Below are 21,353 nucleotides of genomic sequence, written 5' to 3' on the forward strand. Positions count from 1 at the left end.
TCAAAATATTTCATCATATTGATCTAAAAAATCTGATGTTACCATAAAACAGCTCTGCTGTGATAGAGATGAGTAGCAGTGGACACATTTTTTATCATCTCACAGTAATTATATCATCATTTCCCCCAATTTACTGTTTAATATTTCGTGTTTTATTTAGTATTACTGAAGTGTTTCTTGTTTCTTCAGTCAGACTTATTTTTGGCTTTTGCACGAAAGTCTTTGAGTTGTATGTTGCACTCGCATGCTGTTGACCTTTTGTGTGTGTTTCAGAAATGAAGACATAAACCAGTGTGACACATACACACACACACACACACACACACAGAGCGACATACTTTTCATTGCTGTGTTTAGCTCTCGCGCTAACACACACACACACACACACTCCGCTCTGTGTCTGTAACCATGTGATGTTGTCGACAGCAGTTTAAACACTGATCCAAAACAGGCGGCGAGCGATGATGAACTCCCAGTAACCATAGCGACGGGACTCAAGCTTCATGCCGTGTCACCCGTTGTGTGTCAAACTCACTACAAAACAGGTAATAACTTAAATACCCAAACCTAAAGAGTGTTTTCATGTCCTCAGAGGGGAAGGCGCCGCCGGTGGAAAGTAAGAATGGAAAGAGGGCGGAGAGAGCAGGAGGAGCAGGAGGAGGAGGAGCAGGAGGAGCAGACGCAGGAGGAGGTTCCAAGTACTCCATGTTTACCTGGTTTGTGGTCCTGGCTCTGCTGGGGGTCTGGAGCTCCGTGGCCGTGGTCTACTTCGACATCGTGGACTACGACAGCGTCATCGGTGAGTAAGATGAGTTTGGCCTTCCTCAGTGCTGCTCCCGTTCAAAGCCCATTTTACCCAGGATGCATCAGGTGGTGAGGCCACATATCCCAGAATGCTTTTCATACCAACCAGCAGAAGTCTAAGAGACTACATTTAGAAAACATGTAAATGTTAGTGTGGTTTTTAAAAGAGGCAGAGTTGTGTTTAACGTCATATTTATTTATTTTAATATATAGTCATTATCTAACACACATTTTATATTTTAATCTATAAATATATATATATATATATATAACCGAATTAGATGTGTGTTCAGAGCCAAGATGGTGGCTTCATCAAGTCCGCTGCCATACTGAGAAAGGGTTTTTGGGTTTTTTTTTAAATGGCTGGAAGGTACAAAATGTTTTAAATCTGGTCCAGATGATCACTGGGGGAGTTTCCAAAGTTTCCAAAGGGGCTGACAGGCTGTGAGTTTATTATTAACCACGCAGCAACAGCGATAGCGAGGTGGACTCTGGTTTTCAGAGCCCCCGCTGAATGGCTGATGGAGGTCACATGATCAACAGATCCCCGTGTGTGACATCACAAGCGGGGCCAAATCTAAACGGAGCATTTTCACACACATTTACTGAAAGACTGGGCAGGACAAAGAGAGAGAGGGTCTTTACTTTAGTTTTTATGGGCAGTAAAAGTGTATTTTGCATAATATAAGTTAATAATAAGTTTAGTGCTTTGGGCCAAATCCAGACAACAGATCAGATTAGAGTGGAAGGTAATTTGTGATGATTTTCAGTCGTACAAACTCATTAATGCAGCTGTTGGAGTAACTCTTAATATTTAAAGTCTCAGAGAGCATTGAGCAAACATTAAAGATGTTATCTCCTAACCGAGACTTAGCATGTCGCAGTTACACGACTGAACTTCGTGTGTTCAGGATGGAGACAGCTGCAGCAAAACAAATACTGTTGTGCTGCCACATTCACTGGCCTAGTTCATGGTACACACACACACACACACACACACACACACACACACACACACACACACACACACACACACACACACACACACACACACACACACACACACTCAGACGTGGCGCTGAAGGTTTCAACAATGGAGGTTTTCATATAGGAGCCTGCCTCTGTCTTCATGTGGTTATGAGAGTCTTTGCAGGACTTTCACAACCTCTTCCTCTCTCACACACACACACACACACACACACACACACACACACACACACACACACACACACACACACACACACACACACACACACACACACACACACACACAGCTGTACGTGTCAGAGGACATGTTTATCTCCCGTCCGACTGATAAGCTGCCACTGAGCTGTTCTTTTTCCAATGCAAATGTCGGTGAATCAGGATTATTCTGAAACTGGATTCAAGCCGCTCAGTCTTTAGTCACAGTAAATACTTTAAATACTTTTATGTCTTCATTATGAACTCAAACAGAACAAAACTATCATAACATGTTTCAGTACAAGTCAAACAAATGTGGGCTTAAAAAAGTTTTCCAAAAGTTTTGCTCTCAAACCTGATTTTCTTAATAAAGACACAAAAACATCCTGCAGAAATCAGACATTTAAGTGAGAAACTACAAGCATAATGTTTAATATGAAGTCAGTCAGCGGGCTGGTTTGCACATTTGATAGTCCTCTGCGCTGATGTGCCGACAAACCTTCACATCTTTACGTCTCCTGACTTTTACTGTGCGTCATGCAGGCCTGTGTTGCTTTGCACTAACTGAGTCGGCTGTTTCAGTCTGCTCTGCTTTAACCTGCTGTGGTCTGTCTTCTCTTCCTCTTTCCTCTCTGTTATCTCTGCATGCAGCCAGAGCTAAGGAGTTTCGTATGAACTTTTCTGAAGTTCTACAAGGTACGGCCTCCAGATTAAACACCACTAGTGTTTTTACAGTGTGTGCTTCCATCATCACTTGATTTGAGATTCTGCCACAGCCACTCTGACATGTCATGCCATTACAAACATGATGTATTTCCTCTAGGTTATTTTTTAAACCTGGGCCCTATTTTTTACATATTTTGGAGGTACAACAAGTACTCCTGATCACAGTAGGTCCACTAAAAGAGCTTGTTTGATCCACTGACAGGCTCACAGTGTTATTCTAAGTGTGTGACAGCATCATGGAAAGGATCCCTACAGAGAGAGACCTGGAAGATCCTTTTGGTTTAACCACAAACAGCACACACACCAGACTACATTCACTAAAACAGGGATTTTTGCCTTGTAAAGCGTCAGTGTTGCTGGTCCACCATGGCCTCACTTGGTTAGTTTGTTTGTTTTATTGTGTGTTGTACAAATCTTATTTTGGATCTGAAGCAACCATTCAAAACAGCAAAGTCACACAATAACTACTAAACTAACTGATTGATGCAGCAGTAGACAAGTAAGTCATATGTCCTGTTCTCTAAAATCCCTGTTTTAGTGAATGTAGTCTGGTGTGTGTGCTGTTTGTGGTTAAACCAAAAGGATCTTCCAGGTCTCTCTCTGTAGGGATCCTTTCCATGATGCTGTCACACACTTAGAATAACACTCTGAGCCTGTCAGTGGATCAAACAAGCTCTTTTAGTGGACCTACTGTGATCAGGTGACGTTGACCCGTTTGAGGTGATCTACTGGACCAACTCAACCAGAATATGAACAGATAGGACTCAGGTTTGAATGAACTCATGATTATGATTTGACTCTAAAGCATCTAAATGTATTAATCAAACTACTTTAATTGCACCGTGTAGCCTGAAACGGTTTAACCAGCCATCGGGAACTTTGGTGATGGTTTCTCGTTCATGGTTGCTGAAGTGGATTCACACTCGGAAACAAGATTCTGTGGTGATTTTATAGACTGATGAGTCAAAAAGAGAAGACGACAGATGATGTGTGAGCAGCTGAGAAGAGTTTCTGTCACACTTCACCGCCGTTGTCCACCACATCCTTCCTCTACCTACAGCCTCATTAAGTGATGACTCAGTGATTCTGGGGGGGTGAATTAAGAGGAAGTATATTTATATAGCACCAGGACACTCACGCAGCAGAAAACTAAACAGTGAAACCAGAGCAGAATTTAAGATGAATTTAAAACAAGAAGAAACAAACAGCAGAGTGAAAGTTGGAGGAAAATGGAAGTAAAAGAAAAGAAATATTAAGATGAACCCTTTCATGCACAGAGGTCACTGCAGCGTGCAGCTCTTCTGAAGCTGTTCTTCTTCTATATGCATGAGTTTTGATGGCGTAGCTGCACATCAGCCGCTACAGTGAAGCTGCTGCATCACCTCATCCACTCAGAGTGAAGCCAAGATGGCCGACAGACAGCCAGAAACACCAAGGTGCTCTTTTGTTCTTCTAGAAAAAGAGACCTGTGCAGATAAGAAACATATGGAGACATCAGGTAACATCTAAGGAGTCATGCAATTGCTACATTTTCCAAGTATTGATTTTATATTGGGAGGAAGTTATGATTGATCACATGTCCACTGAAGTGTACATCATGCTTCAGGAGCTAGATTTAAACTACTGGACAGGTAAAGATATCTTTAGAAAAAAAAAGTTCAAATCTTGTTTTTCATGAATAAAGAAGAATAAAAACACTCTGACTGAGGTAAGAATCATAACTCATGCATGAAAGGGTTAAAGGGAAAGAGTCTGTAAGAATGAGTCTTAAAGTTTTAATTTAATAGTTTTAATTTGTCCCTAAATATAAAAAAAGGAAAACAGGTGAAATATTGGCTGCAGAACCAAAGTGAGGTTTGTCAGCAGCAGTATTTAATGAGCAGACGACACAGTGTGGTAGTCCGCCTTCATCGCCGCCTCCTTCTTCAACCTTTTATGTGAAGCGTTAATTGATCGATTGATCGACTGACTGACTGACCGATCTTCCTCCTGCAGGGAAACTGACGGCCTACGACACAGACGGAGACGGAGACTTCGACGTGGAGGACGCTAAAGTCCTGCTCGGTAAGTCCACTTCATATTTCTCCCTGTTGTTCTGCCGGCTCGTGTCTCTGTGATGACGTCAGCTGATGCCGTTTACAGTTGTGTCGCCTCGGTTTTAAACCGTAAAATCGTTTTCACGCGCTGTGGTTTGCTGCATGAAAACCAGCCTGTAAGGAGTTTGCAGGACGTGTGAGCACTAACTCTTAATTATGCTGGTGAAACACACTTTTCCACTGGTCCTTAAAACGTCCAAGAATGTGAATTTGGGGGCTTTAAATGTCTAAATATGATTGTGACACATCGGACAAACTGACTGGATTGTGAAGTTCACATCTTAAAGCTGTATTGACCTCAGATTCGCGTTTAAATGTGCTTTTGGTTAAAAAATAAATAAATAAATACAAAATAAAACCATCTCATCTCATAAAAACATCAAGAGTCTAAAAACACACTTTGACACGTGGGCCTATTTAACTGCTCAGTTTATTATGGAATATCGTTCAAGAAACAAATTATAACCTAGAAAATAAAATAAATTACTAGAAGTGCAGACAAAGGGGGTTTCTTCAGTCCTTGAATGCACCACAGGCCTTTCTCCTGTTTTTCTTCATTTCTCTTTCTTTCCTGATGTGACTGACGTCTCCATACTAACAGGATCAGTGATGTTATGGCAGACGGACTGTACCAAACTGTCAGGGCTGATAACTGAGTCATGTTTTTGCTTCACTGATTGGTTCACCAGTGGATTCACATTGTAGTCAACTGGGAATTCATCTGAATCTGTCGTCCCGTCGTGAAGAGTTCAGAAAGTAACTGTTAAAGGATCACCTGGGCCTTATTTTTATTTATTTTTGGTTCAGATTTGACTGGTAGGTAGTAAAAGTGTTGGAACTGGTCCAGTAGATCACCAGTAGATCACCTCAGCCAGCAGCCACCAAACGGGCTGCACCTGATCACAGTAGGTCCACTAAAAGAGCTTGTTTGATCCACTGACAGGCTCAGAGTGTTATTCTAAGTGTGTGACAGCATCATGGAAAGGATCCCTACAGAGAGAGACCTGGAAGATCCTTTTGGTTTAACCACAAACAGCACACACACCAGACTACATTCACTAAAATAGGGATTTTAGCTTGCTACTGCTGCCTTGATCGGTTAGTTTGTATGTGTTGTTCTGTGTTATGAAAACATTCTGTTGGATCCAAACTAACCCTTAAAAACACCAAAGTCACACAACAAACAAACAAACAAACTAACTGATCATGGCTGCAGTAGAGCAGCAACTCCTGGTCTCTGCAATTTAAAATCTCTGTTTTAGTGAATGTAGTCTGGTGTGTGTGCTGTTTGTGGTTCACTTAGAATAACACTCTGAGCCTGTCAGTGGATCAAACAAGCTCTTTTAGTGGACGTCACTAGTTACCAGTCAAATTTGAACCCAAAATGTAAAACATAAGGTCCACGTTAAAGACACTAAAGAGCAGTATGGAGAATTGGAGCAAAGATGGCCGCCTCTGTTCCTTGTTGTGAAGCAGACAGGAAGTCAGAGATTGCCTGACGAGACGGAGACAGGAAGTAAAGGCTTATTTGTTGTCTGTGGTTCAAATACGACTTCTTTAACTCACTATCTCTCTCTTTCCCGCATCATCATCCTTTATTTTTTGCCCTATTTTTGTTACGGTTACTCTCCATACCTCCTTCCTACCTTCCTTCCTTCCTTCCTTAACCTCCTTCCTTCCTGCCTCCTGTCTCTCATACTTTCATTTCCTTCCCGCCCCTCTCTTTTCATATCCTCCCTTATGGCCTCCCCCCTTTACTTCTACCTTCCTCTTTTTCATCTCCACCTCTGCTCCCGTCCTGTCTTCTTCCTCCCTCCCTTTGTCTCTCCCTCTCTCTTTCGTCAGGCTTGACCAAAGATGGCGGTGGTAGTGCGAATGCCGAGTCGCTTGAGGAGGTTCTTAATATTTTAGCTGAGGAGGGCTCTGATTGGATCTATGGCTTCTTCACCTTCCTCTATGACGTAGTGTCCTCGCCTGTAGAGCGGGGCGAGGAAGAGGAGGAGGAGAAGGAGGAGGAGGAGGAGGAGGAGGGGAAGGAGGCGGCTGCTGAGATGCAGGAGGAAGGTGGCACAACCTCCTCCGATGACGGGGAGGTCAAAGGGGTCATACTGGACCTCCAGAACCAATAGAAGGACAGGAAGCAGAGCCGCAGCCAGTAGCGAGGCTCCCTGGTCCCACTACCGACCACTGAGGGCAGACTGGGACGTAGCCCAGTCCAGCTGGAGGAGGATGGCGGTCTGTAATGTTGGGGTGCTGAGGACCTGATGGAGGACAGTCTGGTTTCCACTGCAGGGCCAAACTGGGCAGACTGGTCTCACAGATCGTTATCAGAAACACAAACCTCAACGGGGCTCCTGAAACACTTGTTTTGAGCGAGAGTTTGGGTTGAATTCATTGGATTAATCAGCCTGTATGAAATATATGAAGTAATATATGAAAGTTTAAATAATACATTCCTGAACATTGTAAAATATCATGTAGGAACATAAACATGAACGTGGTTTCTCATCTTTTGGCTCATTACCGACAAATATTTTTAGATTCCTTCCTTTTGCCTCCATGTCTGTCTGCAATCAACTTAAAACACATTTGTCACACAGAATTTAAATCTGACATTTAAGAGAAATTGTAGTTTTATCTTCCCGTGAGCACGACTTCATCACGTAAATTCACTTATTTTAGTGCACAAAATCCACAAAATATAAACTGTAATCTGTGACGAAAGAATACAGGTTCCACTGTACACAACATGTTAATTACCCTGCCTGTTATTAGACAGTTCAAACGTTCGATCGCCTGTCAGGCCCCACAACGGCCACAGATTTGGATTTTCCAGCACCAACAGCGGCCCTGAGTGGAGATCCTGTTTCCGTTAGAGCGTCTATATGCTGCTAAATCTAATTAATGAAGTTATTGTGAAGAGAGAGAGTTAACTATTAACTGTTAACTAGTTGTATTTGCTGTTATTAACAAGCTGGTGGGTTGAAGATGATGATAATAATAGATATGGAACTTAAAGGGACAGTAGGCTGCAAAAAAAGACCCTAAAAACGTCAATATCAGTGTATTATATATTTATTTATTTATATTTCTACCGCTTTACATTGCTGTCAGACCTTTCTGACAGAGAACCGAAGCTGTTCTTTCTCTCGCTTCCCTCTCTTCAAAGCCACCAGACTCCATTGAAAAAAAACAGTAATTTTACCTCGCAGAGCACAGGAGTTGTTTGATTACCACAACTTCAATCAAAGGACCGTTACGTGTTAGTTCAGATCTGAACTAATCATTTAAAACACCAAAGTCACACCACAACCCAAATACACCTGCTAATCGAGGAAGCAGCAGTCCGGCAACTCCTGTGTTCTGTGAGGTAAAATGACTGTTTTTTTCAATGGAGTCTGGTGGCTTTGAACAGAACTGGCAATGTAAAGCAGTGAAAAGATGATTAAACTGCCTTTCTTATTTTTAGGTGATTCAAATAGTCTGAAATGTCCCTTTAAGTCATGTTGACTCTGTTTATATTAACAATACTTAGACTTCTCTGCCTGTAAACCACTAATAATCACATTTAAAGATTATATTCTGCTCTCCGTTTGTTTAGATCTTAGAAATGTCAGATTGGCTGGCTGATCATGTTGGCGTCTTGGCGTTATTGATGTGTTTTAGATCATATTCTGACAGTTTCCGTACAGTTTTCGTGTAAGTTAAAGGTCAAAACAATTGGTTGTAATGATATAAAAGGAACTACAGCTCTGCTTGCAGTGGCGTTAATTGTATTTAGTTCAGGATAACGGACACAAAATTCATGTGATCATCTGCCTTTGTTATGTACGATGGTTGGGAGGAGGGTCAGGACTGCGGCTAGCACGATTAGCCGTTAGCAATCACCACACGAGACGGAGACATTTTGTTATTTGTGACACAAACAGCTGGTGGTTTTCATTCACTTCCTCTGTTGTGTGTTTAGATGAAAAGAAGTTAAAAGCAGCGTCTGTCAGGAGAGACAGGCTGAGGAAAGGTACTGTACAAAAAGTGTGTGTGTGTGTGTGTGTGTGTGTGTGTGTGTGTTCCCCCACTGAGCGCCCTCCTGTCTGTTTTCTAAACTTCATAGAGGACGAGAAAGAGGTGAAGAAGAAGGGTAAACGTAAAGGTACTGTGCCGGTTTCCTCTGTTACTGCAGCTTTAACCCTTAATCACCTGGAGGGCGTCACCTGTCCTCCGTCTGAGAGCATGTGTGGCACTACAGAGTTTGTAAATTACTAAATCGTTTTAACCCACAAGAACCCTTTTCCTCCTTTAAGTAAAGTTATGGGGGATATAAAACAGACTAAATGGACCACAAGGAACATTTCTGAACTTATTTCTGAGATCTGAAATGTTAAATATGTCACAGCTTTAATTTTAGAAGCTGTTTCATATCAACTTTTTGCTAAATAAATATAATCTACTCACCTTTTTAATAACTAAAACAAGCTACTAAATTTATTCATGGGGTCACATGACTGCACCAGGAAGTGTAATATCTGTCACTGAGGGACTTCTGGAGTTAAATTCAAGAATAAAAGCTGTAAAGGGACATTTCCAGAATATTTAAAAGGTCTGTGTCACCTTTTTAAGTGAATAAAACCCGACATTTTCCTGGAAAAGTAATAATTACCATTGTTTTTTTTTAAGTATTGATTTGATGCTCAGGGAAAATCAGTTTTCCAGAAATACAATTTACATACATCAGGTCAAGTAACTGTTACTTAAGTAACTGTTCTTTAGGTCATTTGGTGAAATGATCGACCTGTTTGGCCTCTATGAGCCACCGTACCTTGGATGTGTGTCCATGGCAACGTGGGTCGTGTTCAGTCCGTCTCGTTTGCAGCCCAGTAAGAGGACGAGTTTAACATCTGGTGTGTTCACGTCGTGTTCTTCCACACGAAAAGGAACTCATTCCTACAGTTTTCTCTCGCCGATTATCCCGCAGCGCTTTTGAGCGTCCTGAGCTTTCGTGAGCGCTTCACCGCTTCACTGCTTAGATCCACGTCCAGGAATAAGCACTGGTCTCAGGTTGCAGACACACCTTCTCATATAGCCGTGGTCCAAGGTTATACATACACAGCATACAGTACATGTGCCGCACATACTCATTTTCATAGTTGGAGGACCCACACACCAGCCCCAACCCTTCGCTGCAAGAACCAGGAACAGTCGTAGCATTTAGAAGGCATTTTTTAGCTCCTATTTCAGAGTAGGTGCTCTCCCAGCAAAGAAACCCTCGAATCCCACCGAGCACATCCTCCATGCAGCTTCAAATCCCACCAGGAGAGTTTCAGAGAGTTTCTCCTGCTGATCTTCCTGCTCAGATTTACCTGGTTTGGTCGTTAAACTGATGTTGGAGCTTCTAATAGGATCCAACAGGCTGCGTTTCTTCTTCTGCTGCTTTAAATGTGTTTCTTGGATGTACTTCCTGCTTTGTTGTGCTGCAGCTACAGACAGCAGCTAAAGTCAAAGTCAGAGTTTTTCGCTGACGTCTGGCCTGGTGCCCCCCCATTAGAGAATAATACTGATGCAGTGATGGGATATACCACTGAGAGTCTGCACGGGGGCTTTTATTTTGAAAACTGAGCAGATTCTCTTTGCTGCGTTTGTATCTGAGGATGCTCATGAAGCACTGCGGGCTGCTAGTGGAATTTGAAGTTGCGATGCAGATAAACCGGTTGGTATTTAGCCATAAGTGTACCGTGATTGGTCCAACACATGCGGCATGTTTTAAAATAGATGTTTAAGAAGTTAGCCGTGCAAACAACAGGAAACACTCACGGCAGCTCATTACAGGGAAGAAATGGAGGACAAACGCAGTGAGATTTAGACTCGTCAAAGCAGATGTTCGTCCGTCACTTCAGCGTTCCTGTTTTCGGTGCGAATGCAAACAGAAAAAAAGCCCGTAAAGGTTTGCAGTTCATCGGGGAGCTTCTGTGTTTGGTCTGAAAACGCCTGTAGTGTCCCGTTGGATGAGTCTGCTGTGATGACTTGACTTGTTTTCGGCATGTTTGTCCTTCAGTATCAAACTATCTGTGTCATCTGTAGAGGACAAGACGTTAGAGGCCACCGATCAACAGGTGAAACTCCCAACAGGTAGAGCTCAGATCTGCTCTGTGTGTGACTTTACTGTCTGTGAGCGTTTGCTGAACAGCCTGTAGAGACGAATCTGAGCTGACAGGCTGTTTGTTCTCGTCTGCGTCAGACGCCACAGCGGGGGAGACGGCCGCCGGACGCAACACAACCAGAGGTACCGAAACCTGCCGACTTTTCTGTTTGGTCTGACTTGATGTTTTGAGGCTTTGGTTTAACGGTGGCATGTTTAGAACCGTCTAATGCATCTTAATAACAAAATCCACGAGTGGTGTGATACTTTTAGAGCAGCAGGTGGAAGGATTGAGAACAGGGTGAGCGTGCACCTTTAAGGTGTTGTCCTAAAGTTTCACGAAGTCCGCCTCTGATTGGTCAGTGAGCAGGTAGCCCCGCCCCCCCCTCTTCCTGGTGTATCTTCCTCTAAATGGACCATAACTGACTACATGAACATCCTGCTGTGCTGAAGAAGACTGTAAACTAGAGACTGAGAGCAGAAACTGTTCAATGAGCTGATAAATCAGGAGAGAAGTCGGCTCTTTTTCTTATAGACCAGTCAGGATCAGGAAGTGATCCAGTCAGGATCAGGAAGTGGACGTAGCATGGACTGTGTGATTCCTCACCCATCCCTCTAACGCCTCCCTGGTTTGCTTTGTGTGATCGCGTTAACGAGTCGACGGACGTTGTGTCTGCAGCATGTTTTTCAGCGATGCTCCCTGATCACGCCGCGGTTAAAGCTCCACCTTGTATCCGAACCTCAGAGCGTCCCGTCCGAGGCGCCAGGCTGCGCTCCGCCCTGAGGGAGGAGCTGAGGATGATCCACGAGAAGATGGAGGCCAAGAGGATCGCTCGCATCGCGCTGGCCGAAATCAGGGCCTTCCTCGCTGAGGAGGAGGAGCAGAAGGAGGCGGCCTGGGCGCTGAAGATGAAGACGCTGGAGGCTGCCCAGGAGGAGCTGAGGGAGGAGAGGAGGGAGGCGGACAGGGTGGAGAAGGAGAGGGTGGAGAGGGAGAAGGCGGAGAAGGAGAGGAGGGAGGCAGAGAGGGTGGAGAAGGAGAGGATGGAGAGGGAGAAGGCGGAGAAGGAGAGGATAGAAAGGGAGAAAGCAGAGAAGGAGAGGATGGAGAGGGAAAAGGCGGAGAAGGAAAGAATAGAAAGGGAGAAAGCAGAGAAGGAGAGGATGGAGAAGGAAAGGGTGGAAAGGGAGAAGGCGGAGAAGGAGAGGATGGAGAGGGAGAAAGCAGAGAAGGAGAGGATGGAGAAGGAAAGGGTGGAAAGGGAGAAAGCAGAGAAGGAGAGGATGGAGAAGGAGAAGGTGGAGAAGGAGAGGATGGAGAGGGAGAAGGCGGAGAAGGAGAGGATGGAAAGGGAGAAGGTGGAGAAGGAGAGGATGGAAAGGGAGAAGGCGGAGAAGGAGAGGATCGCTCGAGAGAGGGCAGAAAAAGAGAGATTGGCCAAAGAAAAGGCGGCCAAAGAAGAGAGGGAACGACTAGAGCGAGAGAGGGCGGAGAAGGAAATGATGGAGAGAGAGAGACTGGCTAGGGAACGACAGAGGGTGGAGAGGGAACAACGGGAGAAAGAGAGAGTGGAAAGAGAGAGAGCTGAAAAGGAAAGGATAGAGAGGGAACGCATCGCAAAAGAAAGAGAGAGACTAGCCAGAGAGAAGGAGAGGGCGGAGAAAGAGAGGGCGGAAAAGGAAAAACTAGAGAGGGAGAGGCTTGAGAAAGAAAGGATCGCTAGAGAGAAAGCGGAAAAGGAGAGGATGGAGAGGGAACGCATCGCTAAGGAAAGAGAGCGACAAGAAAAGGAACGGATCGCCAAAGAGCGGGAAAGACTGGAGAGGGAACGAGCCGCGAAGGAAAGGGAGAGGATCGCAAGGGAGAAGGAGAGGATGGAGCGAGAGAGGGCGGAGAAGGAGAGGATGGAGAGAGAGCGAGTGGCGAAGGAGCGAGAGAGAATCGCCAGGGAGAAAGAAAGAGTAGCCAAGGAGCGGGAAAGGATGGAGAGGGAGCGCGTCGCCAGGGAAAAGGCACGAGCAGCTCAGGAGAAGGAGAGATTAGAGAAAGAACGGGTGGAGAAGGAAAGGGCTGCGAGAGAAGAGAAGGCGAAGATGGAGAGAGAGCGGGTGGCGAAGGAGCTGGCGGAGAGGCAGAGGCTCGCCAGAGAGAAAGCCGCCCGGGAGGCGGAGAGGCTGGCGAGGGAACGCCACGCCGCCAAGGTGGACGCCGGGAAACGGGAGCTGCAGGAGAGGAAAGCAAACGCCTCCCAGCCGAAAGCTCCGGGCGCGGAGGAGAGGAGCGGCAGAGCAAGCGTTTCAGAGAAGAAGAAAAAATAAACGGTGCTACGACTCTGATTGGCTGGAGGGTGGGAGGTGTTAGAGGGGAGGGTGAAAAATCTACTGTAAAGGTCCCATATTCTGCTTATTTCTACACATAAGTTCAAGAAACAACAATGGCGGACAGCGAGGTGGATTCAGGAGGTTTCCAGTGGGCCTGCTGATTGGCTGCGGGAGGTCACATGATCCACAGATCCCCTTGTGATGTCATAAAGGGAGCCAGATCTAAATGGAGCGTTTTCACACACAAAAACTTTTTTTTTTAAAAGTGGATATTTTTTGCATAACATGGGGCCTTTAATCTCTGACAGAGGTTTTAGACGATTGTACGTCGAGTTTTTCTTGCTTTAATCATGAAAAGCTTTTTCTATCAAGTGGATATTCTGAAAAATCAGTCACTCCTGGTGAAAAACAGGCAGTTTACACCTTTAACAAACCTGCTTTCATGCATTTTTTCTCTCATTTACAGACACAAACACAGGCAACATCATTTTTGACAACTTTTTGAACATGACAGCTTCGTCTTAAGTCCTCCGCTAACTTAGCAGCCGCTCATATCAGTGGTGACATCGTTATTCTTACCATGTTGTGCTGCTGGTGCGGCGATTCAAGACTGTTTCTTCAGAACTGGGTGTTTTCTAGTGTTCCTAGTGTTTCTCGTGTCAGTTTCAAGACAAATTATTCATTTTAATTGCCGTTTTCATTGAATTTCTCTCGGCTAAAAGCAGATTTCCTCCCAGTGTCGGCCTGTTTCGGAAAGCGTCTTGCTTCAGTTTGTGTGTTGGGTTGATGTAACTTGGTTTGGACTTTTATTTTGGTGGAGTGAACATCATGTAAACGTGGGAAGGAGAAGTCTGTTGTCTTATCTCAACTTTAAACACCGGACTGATATATTCTAGAGACATGGACTGTTTCTGTCTGTGATATTATAACAGTTATAACAGTGAAAGTCTCATCTTACATGACACAGATACAGTGTGTGTGTGTGTGTGTGTGTGTGAGTGTGTGTGTGTGTGTGTCGGCTGCTGGTGTTATTTAAACCCTCGTCGGTTATACTTGAGCTGTCCTCTAAGTTTCTGTTGTGTTGATTTGTCTTTGTTTCTCATTGGTATCAGGTTGTTTTTCACTTTGGCTCCTTGTTCCTCTGCTGGCCTCCTGGTTCACTTTATTTCATTCAGCCGCTGAAGTGAAATGTCTTTGTCTTTGTGCTTCTTGTAATAAGCGGCTTCGCTCCGTGGACTCAGGAGCTGCTGGAGATTCGACTTTTAAAAAAGCAGTTTCAAAGATCAGAAAAGTGCACCGACTCCTGCTCCTGTGAGAAAACCTCTGATGAATAAATCTCGGTTTGGTTTTCAAACTGTTTCTTTTCCTTCTCAAGGTTCAAGATGTTTCCTGTGTGAAATTCATTGTGTGGGAGCGCCGTTTATTACACATTTAACCTGACTGGTCGGCTTCGGCCTGTTATTTCTGTGTAGCAGGCTGCTGCTGTGATCGTCGCTCTGGTAGTGGAAGCAGAAACATAATTTTTAGATCAATAAGATCTTCTTTAAGTGTTTGATGTTTTGTGAATCTTCCTGTTGGGGTTCGTTTTGCACTTATTACGTATTTAAGTCACTTTTCTGAGTCTTTATGTTATGATTTGGGAAGCACTCAGGTACACAGGTGAGCTACCTGGGCGCCCAGAGCTTAAATCATGTTGTTGATTAGTTCAGTAGGAAGCTGTTTAACCCTTTAACCTCCTCACCAAGAAAAAAGCTATGAAAACATGTATTATTTCTGTATTTTATATCCTTGGGGCACTGATAACAAATATCAGTTTTTTAATGAGCTGGCATTTTTTGAAATATTGGCCTCCACCAAACGGTTGAGATGTCGTAAGTAAAACATGTGTTCAATAAGATATAGTGAGTCAAAATGTGCCGAACAGAAGGTTAAAGGGTTAATAACCAGGATAACGAACCCCTTCAGGATGATTCCAGACGTTATTCCTCACATGTAGAAGATGGACAGAACAAAACTGCAGATGCTCTTTGCACCTGAATGTATGAATGTATGATTTGATGTTTAATGCAGCCTGACTTGTGATGGTTTGGGTTAAAATAATGAAGCTCAGCCAGCGGGTTTGGTGCCTAAACATAATCAAACTGATGATAATAAAAGAAAACTGAGAGGAGGGAGTCCTGTAACTGAACCTCTTAATCAGGCCTATAAAACCCACCAGCGCTACATGAACATGAGCATCACGTCCTCCCTCAGTCGTATCTTTCTCCCCCACAGCTTCCTCCTCCGCTTGCTTCCTTCCCAAACAGCGTTATCGGAGTTTCAAGCTTCTGCTCCCCCCGAAAAACTCTAAATAAATCTGCTGTTTTCTTACACTCAGCTGTGAACCGACATGGTTTCTTCATGAGTACAGGGTTCAGCTCTTTACTTTGATTTTATTTTTTATGATTTATTTTTATTTAAGCAGGTGGTGTCATTTTCAAGACTCTCAAAACAATGAAGATGGAAAAGTGTGAAATAAGAATAAAGATAGTAATAATAATAATATATATATATATGTGTACTTCCACATTATCCAAATGTAAGAAAAAAAAGTATTTTTGACCCACAAACATACAAACTAAATATATAAAATATATGTTAGTATAAAATACAAAGACATATTAAGTAAAAACTATTGCATGTGTGTGTAAACGTTAAAACCGTCTCACTGATTACATTAAAATCCATTTTTAGTGAGTTTCCACTGCAAGAAAAAAAGAAAATCAAGCTTCAAAACACATTTAAAGTACAATAATTAATGTGTTTATGAGTACGTCTGGGTCTTTTATAGTTATTGATAATATCTCCTCATTTATGTGTTGGTTATATTTTAACCAGAAACTCATCAAACAAAAGGATCGAAGTGAATCATACCAGTATAAAGAAGTAAGAATTGATTAGTTAGTTTCCACCACGAGTAGCGACAAGAGCTGCAGTGATTAGTTGATTAATTGATCAGATGTGAACTGTGTGAACCACTTCTGTGATCAAATAATCGATTTGAATCAGTTTGTGATCAAAAAGTCCAAATTCTCTGTGGATATTTACCATTACAGCTACTTTACATTTACATTTGTCATCACAAGCTGCCGTCAGGAGCTTCGGCTTTACATCAAAACGATCAATGAACTCGACGACTTCGCCGGCTTTGGGATTAGATGTTTCTGAAATCGTGTCGGAGACGGCGTCGGTTTTTCGCTGCCTGATTTTTCACACTTGAACCTCTCACCAATGAACAGGGCTGAAAGAAGCAGAGAGGCCACATGTGGGAGACTCACCTGAGGAGACACCAGGTGAGCACACACACACACACACACACACACACACACACACACACACACACACACACACACACACACACACTCTGCTGCCTGTTGTCTCCCAGACAAACGAGCTGCCACCTGAGAAAAGGTGTTCCACCTGTTTCCCACCTGTGCGCTCACACCCTGCCTCACCTGACCTCCACTGATCGTAACTCTGATCCCAGATCTGCGTCAGACGAGACCAAAAACCGTGTTACGCCAACAAAGCCGGGCCGTCCCAGACACACTGGGGCTTTGTTTCAGCCCCACCCGGCGCCGCCAGTGTCCTGTAACACCGCCACGGCCCCGCGGTGTCACACAGGGCCGATTAAACCTTCTACAGCGTAATCAATGTTTCTGATCAGCCCTTTAAACTACATGTTTAGCTTACACTCATCGGTCCGACCTTAAGTTAATCAATACTGAAGTGACTGAGATGTTAACTGATATGAATATAATGATCCATGTTTTAAACTCCAAAGACACCAGCGAGCGTTTGGCTGAAACAACCAATCAGGAAGCTGCAGAGCCTCAGGGGGCGGAGCCAACGGAGGCCACATCGTCCGACACACCAGCCGAGGAGACAGGTGTGTGTGTGTGTGTGTGTGTGTGTGTGTGTGTGTTTATAAATCAATTCATCCTGGTAAAACACTCAAACTTCAGTTAAATTAGTGAAGTCAATTTTAAATCAATTAAATAATTTAAAGCTCAATAGAAATCTTTTAAAATTAATATAATGATTTTAAGATCAATAAAAAAATGTTAAATAATTTAACTGTAAATCAGTTTAGCCAGTTTTAAATCTATAAAATCAATTTTATATCAATTCAATCATTTAAAACTCAAAGATCATCTTAAAATTAATAAGATTTTAAGATTAATAAAACCATTTTTAAATCAGTAAAATCATTTAAAAATAAATAAGATCATTTTAAACTATTAAAAAAATAATTTTATCAATAAAATAACTTTCAAATCAGTTAAGTCAGTTCAATCATTTTAAAGCCATTTCTAAATCAATAAAATCATTTAAAATCAATACTCTGTGTCACATTATTGATTTCTTTACCTGAAAAAGTGACTTTTATTGCTGATTTTTAATCAGAAAGACGTTTTGATTCAAACCACTGGTGCTGTTGTCGGTTTCAGAGAGCGACTCCTCCCGCGTCCACGGCGACGACGAAGGTGCGTAGAAGAAGAAAATATGTGCTTCCTGTGGACCCATGATGCTCTCTGTCTGCATCTGTTTCCATGGTTACCACAGATAAACACACACTCGCACACACACACACACACACACACACACACACATGTTCACCTTTTTCATGTGATCTGCTGCTTTTCTTGGTCATTTTACTCCACACTTTGATTTAGATAATAAAGTCTTGTATGCTGTGTTTCCAAGTGGGATTAGGATTAGCTCCGTTCATCCAGGAGGAGTCGGCAGCAGATTAGATGCAGCCGTAACGTTCAGGTGTCCACATCCTTATCGTATCAGACACTTTTCAGACGTAAAAACAATAGATATATATGTGATAAGTTCATGGATGAGATGGTAGAAACAGTAGAAGAAGAGCGACCACACCTCGTGCCGTCCGTCACCTGGATGTCATCGTGTCGCTAACGTTGCGGCTCCTGTCTGTGTCTGATCCAGGCTCCAGGTCTCACCAGGTGGAGTCTGAAATCCAAGGTGTGATGGAGTCACAGCTCCACCTGTTATGATCACATGACTGTGTGTGTGTGTGTGTGTGTGTGTGTTAACCTGTGTGTGTCGGTGTCTCCAGCTGCTGTCCCTCTCCCTCCGCTGGTGGAAGACGAGTTTGTGCCAGGTCGGTTTTTCTTTTTTCTCATCTTGGTTACATTCACATCTCAGCGTGAGCTTTAACCCTCAGAGGTTCACGTCGGCGGGATCGGATCAAAGCGGCGTAACAAAAACACCCGGTCATTTCTATTTCTATAAACACCATTTTCTATTTTTCTATTTCTATTTCTATAAACACCATTTTCTATTTTTCTATTTCTATAAACACCATTTTCTATTTTTCTATTTCTATAAACACCATTTTCTATTTTTCTATTTCTATTTCTATAAACACCATTTTCTATTTTTCTATTTCTATTTCTATAAACACCATTTTCTATTTTTCTATTTCTATTTCTATAAACACCATTTTCTATTTTTCTATTTCTATTTCTATAAACACCATTTTCTATTTTTCTATTTCTATAAACACCATTTTCTATTTTTCTATTTCTATTTCTATAAACACCATTTTCTGTTTTTCGATTTCTATTTCTATAAACACCATTTTCTGTTTTTCGATTTCTATTTCTATAAACACCATTTTCTATTTTTCTATTTCTATAAACACCATTTTCTATTTTTCTATTTCTATAAACACCATTTTCTATTTTTCTACTTCTATAAACACCATTTTCTATTTTTCTATTTCTATTTCTATAAACACCATTTTCTATTTTTCTATTTCTATTTCTATAAACACCATTTTCTATTTTTCTATTTCTATCTCTTTAACTGTGTGCTTTTGTCTGTTTCCCCTTTGAGCTGCTGTAACAGCAAACTTTCCCCACTGAGGGATCAATAAACGATATCTAATCTAAGGTCACCTGCAGCGCTGCGGTCGACGTCACTCTAAAGTGCAGATCTGAAACTCTCTCCCAGCTTTTATTTGACTTGTTGATTGATTGATTTGTTGATTGACCAAGTGAAACTGGAGATTTGATGGTTTTAACCCTTACAAAAATAATGACGTTTCACCCTTGATGCAAAAAATGTTCTGTTCCTAAAAAGTGCTATGAAAACTTATACATTAATATTTGTTTCACTTTCAATGCATTAAATCATTTGAACAACCTCAGTCCTGATCACAACTATTACATTTACATGTATTTATTAATTAATTTGAACCCTTAAATGGCATTTTGGGAATATATTAAAAACCGGAGATACGATGGTTTTAATTTGATTATACAAAAATATGTGTAGAAGTGGGAAGAAGCCTGCATAGATATTGTTGTACACGGTCAATCAATGTCAAATAAAAAGTGGGAGAGAGTTTCAGATCTGCACTTTAGAGTGAAGTTGACCGCAGCGCTGCAGGTGACCCAGGTTCTTTGTTACGGCGCGTTGAAAACGCCACGTGATCGCAGACCTCTAAGGGTTCAAGGCAAAAGTCTGCAATCCTGGAGAAACTAGCTGAAAGTATCCCAAAGTGTTCTCCGGGGTCGGACCCCTTTAAGACCCTCTAAAACCTTTACATCAGAGTCGACAAACCTTTCAGCTTGAAACATGTCTGTGTCCGCTACAGATGATCCCAGAGACAGCCTCCATCCTCATGGTGGGTGAAGTCTGATATCCTCCGTCCTTCTAAACATTAAATATAACTAAATATTTCATACTAATCCTGTTTTTTTTTCTATGTCCTCGTTTCAGAGGATCGAGCCCACACCATAGACACAACCGGAGGTGAGATGTTGAGCTACTAACTAGCTGTACTGTCAGTGACGCTGATGTTGTGGTGCCGACAGAAGCGATAAAAATGGGGATAAACACTGAACTGTTTTCTGTTGCAGTTCTGCTGGAGGAGCAGCCGCCGGAGGAGAGTGTAGGTGAGTAAATCAAACGCACATAGTCATCGTTAAAACACTCTAAATGTTCACCTCGCCTCAGCCAGCAGCCGCAACACAAGCTACCACGGCTGATCCTCTTCGTGTAACCAGAACCAGCCGTTATATCGCCCTCTTTAAAGCCACCAGACTCCATTGAAAAAAACAGTAATTTTACCTTGCAGAACACAGAACTTGCTGGTCTACCGCTGCCTCTATCTGTGACTTTCTTTGTGTTATTCTGTTGACTTTGATGTTTTTAAAGGGTGAGTTCAGACCCAACACAGTATTTGTATAACACATAATAACAGGAACAACCTAACCGATCCATGCAGCGGCAGATCTGCAGCTCCTGTGTTCTGCAAAGTAAAATCACTGTTTTAGTGAATGGAATCTGGTGTCTGGTTGTCTTCTTTGCTTTCTTGCTGAGAGTTAGATGAGAACAGTTGTGGGGGATTATTTCTGTTTCTGGGGTCACTGTGATGGAAACAACCAGCAGGAGATCACTGCTAACTTTTCCCCCTGTTTTCAGTCTTTATGCTAAGCTAAGCTAATCGGCTGCTGACTGTAGCTTCACAGTGATGCTACAGACGTGAGATTGATTATTTAACTCCTGCCAAGAGGGTTAAAAGTGTCAAACTATTCCTTTAATTAAGCATTTTGTCCAGTCTTGTCCAATCTTAAGAAGCTGTCTGTACTAGTTTTATCTCACAGGCGTCATAAAGAAGAGACAAAGGTTGTTTTACAACCCTGACATGATCATTATCCACCGTCACCTCTGACATCAGCGTGTCAGGTGTGCTGTGTGTGATAGAGAATCATAATCGTCAACCTCTGCTGTTGTCTTCTCCTCTTTGTGCTGCAGTGGAGTCTGGGCGACACTTGACGAGCTCCAAATTCTCCCAGGAAGCAGGTAGAGTACGAGCGAGCTGTGGGACATAAACCCCATAATAACCTTCATCAGCGTCTGAGAGAAACTGTGACAGAACCAACGATTAATAGAGAAAAATAACGGATGCTGTTAAGGACGTCGATCTGAGTTTAACGGTCTGATTTTCTGTGTTTAGCTTCTCATGTGATTGTTATTATTATTATTCTGATTAGACTCCAGATAGAAAATTA

The 21,353-nt window shown here is 42.7% G+C and overlaps 2 protein-coding genes across 2 annotated transcripts in view; both read left to right on the forward strand.

Annotated features, from left to right (window-relative positions):
• The first annotated feature begins 672 nt into the window (after nt 1-672).
• LOC139220877 (aspartyl/asparaginyl beta-hydroxylase-like) overlaps nt 673-21,353 on the forward strand; it is a 30,760-nt gene continuing 10,079 nt past the window's right edge. Inside the window, exons 1-11 of the mRNA XM_070852737.1 lie at nt 673-799; nt 4,708-4,776; nt 16,542-16,595; nt 17,087-17,191; nt 17,754-17,789; nt 18,259-18,294; nt 18,389-18,433; nt 19,934-19,963; nt 20,059-20,091; nt 20,199-20,234; nt 21,097-21,144. Coding sequence (XP_070708838.1) covers nt 706-799; nt 4,708-4,776; nt 16,542-16,595; nt 17,087-17,191; nt 17,754-17,789; nt 18,259-18,294; nt 18,389-18,433; nt 19,934-19,963; nt 20,059-20,091; nt 20,199-20,234; nt 21,097-21,144 — 586 coding nt within the window. The 5' untranslated portion in view covers nt 673-705. The remainder of the gene's footprint in view (nt 800-4,707; nt 4,777-16,541; nt 16,596-17,086; nt 17,192-17,753; nt 17,790-18,258; nt 18,295-18,388; nt 18,434-19,933; nt 19,964-20,058; nt 20,092-20,198; nt 20,235-21,096; nt 21,145-21,353) is intronic.
• Nucleotides 9,589-13,260, forward strand: LOC139221372 (uncharacterized abhydrolase domain-containing protein DDB_G0269086-like). The gene is made up of 4 exons (XM_070853314.1): nt 9,589-9,647; nt 10,858-10,931; nt 11,041-11,085; nt 11,687-13,260. Exons 1-4 carry the CDS (start codon nt 9,589-9,591, stop codon nt 13,258-13,260), a joined length of 1,752 nt encoding a protein of 583 aa, XP_070709415.1.

This window comes from Pempheris klunzingeri, chromosome 21 (assembly GCF_042242105.1).
Source record: "Pempheris klunzingeri isolate RE-2024b chromosome 21, fPemKlu1.hap1, whole genome shotgun sequence".
NCBI classification, from domain to species: Eukaryota; Metazoa; Chordata; class Actinopteri; order Acropomatiformes; family Pempheridae; genus Pempheris; species Pempheris klunzingeri.